The sequence below is a fragment of the Neolamprologus multifasciatus genome, chromosome 19 (genome assembly GCF_963576455.1).
Source record: "Neolamprologus multifasciatus chromosome 19, fNeoMul1.2, whole genome shotgun sequence".
Lineage (NCBI taxonomy): Eukaryota > Metazoa > Chordata > Actinopteri > Cichliformes > Cichlidae > Neolamprologus > Neolamprologus multifasciatus.
The window spans coordinates 12,381,639-12,392,659 of NC_140457.1; the positions used below are offsets into that span (position 1 = coordinate 12,381,639).

The 11,021-nt window shown below is 44.0% G+C and overlaps 1 protein-coding gene and 1 long non-coding RNA gene across 2 annotated transcripts in view; one reads left to right on the forward strand and one right to left on the reverse strand.

Annotated features, from left to right (window-relative positions):
• Positions 1–11,021, reverse strand: part of LOC146496096 (uncharacterized) — a 236,414-nt gene that overhangs the window by 144,143 nt on the left and 81,250 nt on the right. The window lies entirely within an intron of this gene.
• Positions 60–10,966, forward strand: hadhab (hydroxyacyl-CoA dehydrogenase trifunctional multienzyme complex subunit alpha b). The gene is made up of 20 exons (XM_085143215.1): positions 60–203; positions 5,319–5,360; positions 5,457–5,527; positions 5,610–5,743; positions 5,869–6,007; positions 6,101–6,220; positions 6,569–6,671; positions 6,825–6,947; positions 7,038–7,156; positions 7,349–7,405; positions 7,497–7,606; positions 7,962–8,096; positions 8,255–8,426; positions 8,527–8,613; positions 8,797–8,937; positions 9,028–9,096; positions 9,214–9,409; positions 9,515–9,629; positions 9,825–9,970; positions 10,077–10,966. Exons 1-20 carry the CDS (start codon positions 137–139, stop codon positions 10,220–10,222), a joined length of 2,292 nt encoding a protein of 763 aa, XP_084999341.1. The 5' UTR covers positions 60–136; the 3' UTR covers positions 10,223–10,966.

The following is an 11,021-nucleotide window of genomic DNA, read 5'->3' on the forward strand; positions in this document are numbered from 1 at the left end:
ACAGCCAATAAGTACCTTGTCCGATTGACCGCTTTCAGGAAGTAGTACAAGTCTTGTATTCGTTCTTCTCTTCTAAAGCACCTCCTAGTTAGCTAGCTTCACTTCACGCCACCGCAGACTGACCTACGCTCCCAAGATGGCCGGTGTACGAGCTGTTGGTGTTCTCTCCAGGCTCACATTAAGGAGATATAACGTTTTCACAGGTAGACTATACACTTGTTTCATGCAGACATTTTAAGCAAAGTCGGAAGAGAGAATGACAGCGAGAGTCCATATGTTTTTAAGTGTCGTAAATGTATAATTAGCTTGCGACTAGCTCTTAGCGCTAACGAATGCCCTGCATAAACGTGTGGTAGTGCAGGTTAAATAACGCTAATTTTGAGTCAGTAAACGTATATCTCAATTAAAGTTTAACCAGAATTTTAAAGTGCGCGACACTCCTAAACCTTTATCTGTGCAGCGAGAACACTTTTAAGCGCTAGCTAGCCTACTGCTACGGAATCCCATAAGTTAAAGTGGAAGTGGGTCAAAGCTGTAAATCGATTTGCTACACTTTTAAGCTTTAAATTGTCTTGATTAAGACAGTTCAGACTGAGATTTAAAGTATTCACAATTGTGATGACCGCGGTTTCTGTCCTACTGGTGAGGGGAGAATGTAGGTGAAAGGTCGCTGTGCACTGAGGTCACGGAAATCTTGTGTGAATGTCTTATATACATCAGATGTATTTAATGCACGAGGACATTCGGTTTAAGTTCCTTTTAAATATGACATTGACTCTTAATTTGTACGCAAAAGATGTTGTTTAAAATATTTCAAAATGTTTTAAAAACTGGTTGCAACAGGGTTATTCCATCTCAGATCATGACATTTTTCTCTGTTAGATCATTTCTTATTTGTCTTTTATGCCCCAAGATTTGAACATACATAATGCTTGTTGTGAAAGTTTAGCTTCACGCACGTATGTGTATATGAAGAAAGAGAGATTTTTGTTATAGAAGGCCTGCCCATCCATTTTCAGGCTTTTTTTTTTTCGCACATTGAAATCTGACGTCATTGAACATTAATATCTCAAAAACTATTAAAGGTAAAAACCTGAAATTTTTTCTTACTATAAAATTGAAACAGAAGCTGTAACATGGGACAGATATATTTGCATTTTTAGTTCAAATATAAAAACATTAATTTAAGCAGTCTTAGAAAGTGTTACATTTGAGCTCACACTAATATAAACCTTTATTTAAAAAAAGACAACGTGACTGTTTCTAAATAATATATACTTGTATTTCACAATTATGCAAAACAAAACTCCTATAATACTTTTGAACGTCAAATGAATAATTAACTTACTTAACTTTGGTGCAGGATTGAGCTAATATGACAAGTTGTACAATAAGTAAGAAATATCTGTAGCTATAACAGAAAAACAAAATTTGTGATTTTTCCAGATTTTACTCTAATTATAACTAAGAAAATGATTTTGTGAAATACATGCGTATTTCATATCCTTTTCAATTCATCCTATACCAACCATTTTGACATCTGCTACCCTGGAGGATTGTGTTAATTCAGGTTAAGTTTAAAATATACCAAGAGATTTCAAGGGCTCAGAAGTATAATGTAAATATTTTTCTACATAAAAAAATAAATGTATATCAGAGTAATTAACAGTAATAAAAGGGGGATTAGTAGCTTCTTTCATGTAAGTAGTCTTCCAAGGCCAAGACCCCTGGCTCTGATTGAACTTTATGGTAAGAAAAATTTGGGCATTTATCTTTAATATATCTTGAATGTATATTTAAATATTTATATTCATGTACAAATACTACCTGAGAATTAACTTAGGGGGGAAAAATGTTGGAAAAGGGTTGGACTATTTTTCAAAAATGGATTTCAAGACCCTTATGAAAAGAACACCGAGGGAACGGTTTACCCTGCCCGGGATAGGGTTACCGGGGCCCCGCCCTGGAGCCAGGCCCGGGGAGGGTGCCCGAGGGCGAGCGTCTGGTGGCCGGGCCTTAGTCCATGGGGCCCGGCCGGGCACAGCCCGAAGAGGAGACATGGGCCCATCCTCCCGCAGGCCCACCACCCGCAGGAGGCGCCATAGGGGTCGGGTGCATTGTGTGCCGGGTGGCGGCCAGGAGCGGAGGCCCTGGCGGACTGACCCCCGGCTGCCAAGACTGGCAATAGGGATATGGAATGGTCACCTCTCTGGTGGGGAAGGAGCCTGAGTTAGTGCGTGAGGTTGAGAGGTACCGGCTAGATATAGTCGGGCTCACCTCTACGCATGGCTTGGGCTCTGGAACCAGTCTCCTGGAGAGGGGCTGGACTCTGTCTCAGTCTGGGGTTGCCCCTGGTGAGAGGCGGCGGGCTGGGGTGGGTATTCTAATATCCCCTCGGCTTGCTGCCGGTACGTTGGGGTTTTTCCCGGTGGACGAGAGGGTTGTTCCCTGCGCCTTAGGGTCGGGGAACGGGTCCTGACTGTCATCTGCGCTTATGCGCCGAGTGGCAGTTCGGAGTACCCAGCCTTCTTAGAGTCCCTGGGGGGGGGGGGGGGGGGGGGGGGGGTGCTGGAAGGTGCTCCACCTGGAGACTCTGTTGTCCTGCTGGGGAGACTTCAATGCTCAATGTGGGTAACGACAGCGAGACCTGGAGGGGCGTGATTGGGAGGAATGGCCTCCCTGATCTGAACCCGAGCGGTGCTTTGTTATTGGACTTCTGTGCTAATCACAGTTTGGCCATAACGAACACCTTGTTCGAACATAAGAGTGTCCATAAGTGCACGTGGCACCAGGACGCTCTAGGCCGTAGGTCGATGATCGATTTTGTAATCGTATCACCAGACCTGCGACCATATGTTCTGGACACTCGGGTAAAGAGAGGGGCTGAGCTGTCAACTGATCACCACCTGGTGGTGAGTTGGATCAGGTGGCGGGGGAGGACGCTGGACAGACCTGGTGCACCTAAACGCGTAGTGAGGGTGTGCTGGGAACGACTAGCAGAGGCCCCAGTCCACGAGATCTTCAACGCACACCTCCGGCAGAGCTTCAGCAGCATTCCGAGGGAGGCAGGGGACATTGAGTCCGAATGGACCATGTTCAGCGTCGCCATTGCCGAAGCTGCTGCATTGAGCTGCGGCCGCAAGGTGGTTGGTGCCTGCCGTGGTGGTAATCCCCAAACCAAATGGTGGACACCAGAGGTGAAGGGAGCCACCAGGCTGAACAAGGAGTCCTATCGGGCTTGGTTAGCCTGTGGGACTCCGGAGGCAGCCGACAGGTATCGACAGGCCAAGCGGAATGCGGCTCGGGCAGTGGCTGAAGCAAAAACTCGGGTGTGGGAGGAGTTCGGAGAGGCCATGGAAAAAGACTTTCGGACTGCCTCGAAGAGATTCTGGCAAACCGTCAGGCGTCTCAGGAGGGGAAAGCGGTGCTCTACCTGCACTGTGTACAGTGCTGGCGGAGCGCTGCTGACGTCGACTGGGAAAATTGTCAGGCGGTGGAAGGAATACTTCGAGGACCTTCTTAATCCCACTGACGCGTCTTCCGAGGAGGAAGCAGAGTCTGGGGATGAGGGGAATGACCCGCCAATTTCTGGGGGCGAGGTCACTGAGGCAGTTAAACAACTCCTTGGTGGCAGAGCCCCTGGTGTTGATGAGGTCCGCCCCGAGTTCCTGAAGGCTCTGGACGTTGTAGGGCTGTCTTGGTTGACACGCCTCTGCAATGTTGCGTGGAGATCAGGGGCAGTACCCCTGGACTGGCAGACCGGGGTGGTGGTCCCCATCTTTTAGAAGGGGGACCGGAGGGTGTGTTCCAGCTACAGGGGGATCACACTCCTCAACCTCCCCGGGAAAGTCTATGCCAGGGTGCTGGAAAGGAGAGTTCGTCCGCTAGTCGAACCTCGGATACAGGAGGAACAATGCGGTTTTCGTCCTGGTCGCGGAACACTGGACCAGCTCTTCATCCTCTCGAGGATACTTGAGGGTGCATGGGAGTTTGCCCAACCAGTCTACATGTGTTTTGTGGACTTGGAGAAGGCATTCGACCGTGTCCCTCGGGGTGTCCTGTGGGAGGTGTTGCGGGAGTATGGGGTGTCTGGCCCATTGCTACGGGCCATTCGATCCTATACAACCGTTGCAAGAGCTTGGTTCGCATTGCCGGCAATAAGTCGGACTCGTTCCCGGTGGGTGATGGGCTCCGCCAGGGCTGCCCTTTGTCACCGGTTCTGTTCATAATTTTTATGGACAGGATTTCTAGGCGCAGCCAAGTGGCGGAGGGCTTTCGCTTTGGTGGCCTCAGAATCTCATCTCTGATTTTTGCGGATGATGTGGTTCTGTTGGCTTCATCGGGTGAGGGCCTCCAGCTCGCACTGGAGCGGTTCGCAGCCGAGTGCGAAGCAGCAGGAATGAGGATCAGCACCTCCAAATCTGAGGCCATGGTTCTCAGCCGGAAAAGGGTGGAGTGCCCACTTCGGGTCGGGGATGAGTTCCTGCCCCCAGTGGAGGAGTTCAAGTATCTCGGGGTCTTGTTCGCGAGTGATGGGAGAAGGGAGCCGGAGATCGACAGACGGATTGGGGCTGCAGCTGCAGTAATGCAGACACTGCACCGGTCCGTCGTGGTGAAGAGGGAGCCGAGTGTAAAAGCGAAGCTCTCAATTTACCGGTTGATCTACGTCCCTACCCTCACCTATGGCCACGAGTTGTGGGTAGTGACCGAAAGAACGAGATCGCGGATACAAGCGGCGGAAATGAGCTTCCTCCGAAGGGTGGCTGGCCTCTCCCTTAGAGATAGGGTGAGAGGTTCGGCCATCCGGGAGGGGCTCAGAGTAGAGCCGCTGCTGCTCCACATCGAAAGGAGCCAGCTGAGGTGGTTTGGGCATCTGACAAGGACGCCCCCTGGGCGCCTCCTGGGTGAGGTGTTCCAGGCATGTCCCACCAGGAGGAGGCCCCGGGGCAGACCAGGACACGCTGGAGAGATTATATCTCTCGGCTGGCCTGGGAACGCCTTGGTGTTCCCCCGGATAAGCTGGAGGAGGTGGCTGGGGAGAGGGAGGTCTGGGCCTCTTTGCTTAGGCTGCTGCCCCCCGCGACCCGGCCTCGGATAAAGCGGATGAAGATGGATGGATGGATGGATGGATTTCATATATAAAGTTAAAATTGAACAGCAACTAGTGTATTTATCCTAACTTTAGATCATAAAATTTTCAGGCAAATGGGACATGGATCAGCAGAAGTCATACAGAGATTTGTGATGGAAAAACCCAATAGTAAACTAACTTGGCACATAAACTAATAATGCACTGTCTTTTCCCTTGGTTTTTACAGGCGCATCTTATCGCTCCTTCTCAGTATCTTCTGCCATGCTAGGTAATTTCAGAACAATCATACTGTCAATCATATGTATAAAAAATATGTCAGACACTCGCTGAACCTAATTACACTCTTTTCTTTCTGTATTTGCAGCCCGAACACATGTGAACTATGAAGTCAAGGGAGACGTCGCTGTTGTACGGATTAATGACCCAAACTCAAAGGTGTGAGCTCAGTAACAGACAGTTTATTTTGCAGTCTTGCATCGTGCAGGTTAAGTGTAACTATAATTATGTTTCCCTCTAGGTCAACACACTGTCTATTCAAATGCAAAAAGAGATGACAGAGGTCATGAATGAAGTGTGGGAAAACAATGCCGTTAAAAGTGCTGTTCTTATCTCATCAAAGCCGGGATGTTTCATTGCAGGAGCTGATATCAAGTAAGCACAAACTCCTTAAGGGTGGTAGTGCAGACACAAAGCGTGACACTAAAATGAGTGACGTCTCTGAATAATGAGTCCAAGTGGCTTGTCATTTTATTTAAAATATTCTACATCTGATTCAGTATGATCCAGGGCTGCAAAACCCCAGAAGAGGTTACCAAACTTTCTCAGGAAGGACAGAAAATGTTTGAGCAGATTGAAAAATCTCCAAAGCCCATTGTCGCTGCCATCAATGGTTCTTGCTTAGGAGGAGGCTTAGAGGTAAATAAGTGTTATTTTTAGCATCTTGCTGTGTTTAACAGGGATCGATAATGATAATGTGTTCTCTAACCTGCTCTTTTTGTTGCATTTCAGTTTGCTATTGCCTGCCAGTACAGAGTTGCAACAAAGAGCAAAAAAACAGTTCTCGGGACTCCAGAAGTGATGCTGGGTCTTCTACCTGGAGCTGGTGGTACACAAAGACTCCCCAAAATGGTTAGTACTGGAATTTATTCCCTAAATTGTCTTTGATTTTGTTGAACTTTATTCACTTAAAAAAGTGGCATACAGGCAGATACTTGTGAAATAGCAGCAACGATGTTCTATATTGGCAAAGCTCTAATACAGAGCAGTCAGGTAATGCTCGTAATTGGTTTAAGCTGTTGGAGACTTTGCAGACTGATTATCACTCCAGTTCATCATGTGCTGTTTTCTAGTGTGGACCACATTATAACCTCTATAAAAATAAAAACATTAAAAAAAATGTATTAGTGTATTTTTCTTTCTCCACATATTAAATAGTGATGATTATTCAGTGCATTATTGATCTTTCTTTACCTGTAGGTTGGCCTCCCCTCTGCTTTTGACATGATGCTGACAGGACGAAATATCCGAGCAGATAAAGCCAAGAAGATGAAGCTTGTTGACCAACTCGTAGATCCTCTAGGTAAAACTCTAATGCTACCCAAGTAAAATTAAAAAATGGTGAACATGTGGGTAATTTGAAGTAATATAATTTGCTATAATCTGTGCAGTTTGTTAAGTATTTGAGTGTATGTTGTTCAGTCTGAGGATGAGATTATTTCTGTTTGTATTAAAGGACCAGGACTGAAGAGTCCAGAGGAAAGAACAATAGAATACCTTGAGGAAGTTGCCATTGAGTGTGCCAAAGGGATTACCAACAAAAAGATTTCTCTTCGCAAACAAAAGGGTACAATGCAGAGTAAGTTGTATTGGATTTGTTTATCATTTGATTCTGTAGTTACTCTTGCTTGTTTTGTCTTAAATAAAATTTCTGTTCTTGTCTCCATAGAGATTCAAGACTATGTTATGAGCTTCCCCTTTGTCCGGAATCAGATTTACAAAACGGTCTATGGCAAAGTTATGAAGCAGAGCAAAGGACTTTATCCAGCACCCCTGAAAATCATCGAAGTAAGTAAAAGCGCCTTCTAATGAATATGTTTTGGGAAATACAGTGAAAGATATGGATAGTACAGAGAAGTCAAAGTCATGGCATCGCTTTTGGTAAACCTTTCTCATGCAATCTGCACCTTTGGCTTCTATGACAAGATATTTTAAGAAAATAATATAACATTTTTATTATATATTTTTTCCTCCTCTTAGTGTGTGAAAACTGGAGTTGAACAAGGACCTGTTGTTGGATACCTAGCGGAGTCTCAGGTGAGGTTGTTTTCCTAAATTATTGGCACCCTAAATATTTACATTAATAAAATGTGTTTATAAACGGCATCAATATCCATGTTCATCACAGAATTTTGGTCAGTTGGCTAAAACTTCAGAATCGGCAGCCCTGATTGGTCTGTACCATGGTCAGGTTGCATGCAAGAAGAATCGCTTTGGAACCCCTGAAAGAGAAGTGAAGTAAGTGTAATGCAGATGGGAAGGGGGTTAGCATATTTGCATCCAAGAATTTAAAAACAAAACAACTTTATTTTATTTTGCTTTGTTTAAACATAAAGAATTTTAACACAACTGGTAATTTGCCAGAAGTCAAAACAGAACTATAAACAAGCCAAAAGCTTTCAAAAAAGTACAACCCACATGAACATTCCCAAGCAAGTCTTCCTCTTTAATAATTAAAGTTGCTAATGTCCTGCCCTTGATATTTTTAATGAGTTTCAGTCCTGTGATTTCTTTTTTTTTTTTTTTTAATAATATGACACATTGACCCTCATGACAGTAAGTACACATCTAGGTTGTCTTTCTTTACCACTAGGACTCTTGCCATCTTGGGAGCAGGTCTTATGGGAGCAGGTATTGCTCAGGTGAGCGTGGACAAAGGTGTGCATACAATCCTGAAAGACACCACAGTGGAAGGACTGGCGAGAGGTGAACAGCAAGTTTACAAAGGGTGAGCTCATTTCTATATCACCCAGCACTGAACCCACCTCCTGATGGGAAATACAGTGGATGCAGTGACACAGTCATGATAAAATAACGGTCAGGTCACCTCTGGCAATGTTATAGCTTTTTTTGCTGACTCGTATGACTTCTTTCTTTTAAAACAAGGCTCAATGATAAGACCAAAAAGAAGAGCATTACATCGTTTGAGAGAGACTCTATACTGTCTAACCTGACTGGCCAGTTGGACTACAAGGGTTTTGAAAAGGCCGACATGGTTATTGAAGCTGTGTTTGAAGACATAAACATCAAGCATAAAGTTGTGAAAGAGGTGGAAGCTGTGAGTATAATTTTTTTTACACCATGTGATTTATACTTGGTTAGTAAGCATTTGTAGCACTAACTGTAACTTTGAGCTGTGATCTTGCTTTTGTTCTCAGGTGATCCCCCCTCACTGCATATTTGCCAGCAACACATCTGCTCTGCCCATAAAGGACATCGCAGCTGCCAGCAAAAGACCAGAAAAGGTCTGTACTTGAGAACAGTTTAACTTCCTAAGATCCACCTTTCAAATAATGCTGTATACTTTCATTTTGGCCTGCTGGCCAGTTCTTCTATTATGGCAAAACAAAAAATCCATAAAAATGGTGCTGATGTTGACCTAACTTGAAATCAGAAAGTTTTGATTTGTTTTATTTGTCCATTCTTAGGTGATTGGAATGCACTACTTCTCTCCAGTGGACAAGATGCAGCTCCTTGAGATTATAACCACTGATAAGACATCAAAGGACACCACTGCCTCCGCTGTGGCAGTTGGCCTGAAGCAAGGAAAAGTCATCATAGTTGTTGGGGTGAGATTTGGCGCCATGTGTGTTCTTTCCCCTCTTAGTTTAAACTAAAATTAACAATGGTTTAACTTAAAATGTAACATGTTTTTGCAGGATGGACCCGGATTCTACACAACAAGATGCCTGGCTCCCATGTTGGCTGAGGCAGTGCGATTACTTCAGGTTAGTGTTGTTCCAGTAACAAATTCCAGCTCGGAGTTCAGTGCTGACTGCTGTAAATGATGTAACAGCATCATTATTTAATAGAGAATATGTTAATTTATCTTTCTGCATTTACAGGAAGGTGTTGACCCCAAGAAACTGGATGCACTCACCACAGGTTTTGGGTTCCCCGTGGGTTTGGCCACACTGGCTGATGAAGTTGGCATTGACGTTGCCGCCCATGTGGCAGAGGACCTTGGGAAAGCTTTTGGCTCCCGCTTTGGTGGTGGAAATGTGGAGGTTTTGAAGACTATGGTGGACCTGGGATTCAAGGGTATGTACTTCACTTCTTACTGAAATATGGTGAGTGACTTAAGGGCTTAAGTTTTAATTTTACTTGATTATCAATTGTGTTAATGTTTTCTTTATTATTCTCAAGGCCGCAAATCAGGAAAGGGTTGCTACGTCTACCAGCCAGGAACTAAAGTCAGAGATGTGAACCCGGATATTGGAGACATTCTTGAGAAATATAAGTTGACACCAAACCCCTCTGTGTAAGTTGACAGTTATAGAGGTAGTAGTAAAAGGACATTCAGTTCAGACTTTTCTTATTTTAAAAAAAAAAAAAAAAAAAGGGGGGGGGGGGGGGGGGAGAAAGTGCTATCATTGCAGGTTTAAATCTAAAAGTTCATGCAGTGCTCTACTTGCTTCTTGAGGTTGGGATGTTTAACCACTCGTGTTTCTCACAGTTCATCAGACTCTGAAGTGCAGTACAGACTTGTCTCTCGATTTGTCAACGAAGCTGTGATGTGTTTGCAAGAAGGTATTTTGAACAACCCCTTGGAAGGAGACATCGGAGCAGTGTTTGGTCTTGGATTCCCCCCCTGCCTTGGAGGTCAGATTTGATTACAAAGACACTTCACAACTGAATACTCATCTTGCAGTTACTCCTGGTTAATGTATGTAATACTAATATTTCTCATACATCTTGCTGCTTCCAGGACCTTTCCGTTTTGTGGACAGCTTTGGTGCTGACAAACTGGTGAACAAGATGAGGCAATACGAGGCCGTCTACGGGAATCAGTTTGCACCATGCCAGCTTCTACTGGACCATGCAAAAGATTCCAGCAAGAAATTTCACAAGTGACCGAATCACCATGCTGTGGCTGTAGCTCATAGTAAAAACTCCAGCCTGCCATTTAAATGTGCCTAACATTTATATTGGTATAGGGTGGGGAAACGCACTGAGTGTAAACCTTGACCTAACCTTAAGTAATGCTGTTTAATGTAATAGTCCTACAGTAAATTCTGCCTTCATGAAATTTGTAATGTTCTGTTTTTTAATGTGTTTTAAAGTGGTGTAGATCTAATTTTGTGATTATTTGATAGGATGCAATCTGAGGTGTGTTGAATTCTTTCCCACGGTTAAGGTTTATTTTTCTTATTTAAACTCACTAGTTTAAAAAGAACAATGTGTGCACAAAAGCATCCCCAAATGATTCTAAAACACAATCCACTACCTCTTTAAAACTGTCAGATAAACTGAACATTTCATCTTCATGGAGATCAGACTGCATTGGTTTTTGTTAATAAATAAAACTGTAATAATCTAATAAACTGGCAATGGATGATCTAAAATTGAAGTGTTGTTTTTTATCATTAACAAAAAAAATTGCATAGGTGTGTTAGGGGCTAATTATTTACACATTGCATACGTGAAAACACTGTAGATGTAAAATAAACTGCTCCAAATGGTAACAATGAAATTCCTCTATAATGAATGTCTACAAGTATGTTTCAGCGAATGCCTTTTCATTCTTTTTTCTACGTGGAAGATTTTCTGGTTTGGTCTGGACAATGTGATGTGAAATAAAAGCTTGAATGAAATAAACCTGCGTTGTCTTTTGCAAGGTGCGTTCACGTCCTGCTTAGATGGGAAACGAGCC

Coding starts and splice junctions, on each gene's coding strand:
- hadhab (XM_085143215.1), top strand. CDS start 137: ATGGCCGGTGTACGAGCTGTTGGTGTTCTCTCCAGGCTCACATTAAGG. Junction 7,607..7,961: donor ACCCCTGAAAGAGAAGTGAA/GTAAGTGTAATG, acceptor CTTTACCACTAG/GACTCTTGCCATCTTGGGAG. Junction 9,971..10,076: donor ATTCCCCCCCTGCCTTGGAG/GTCAGATTTGAT, acceptor TGCTGCTTCCAG/GACCTTTCCGTTTTGTGGAC.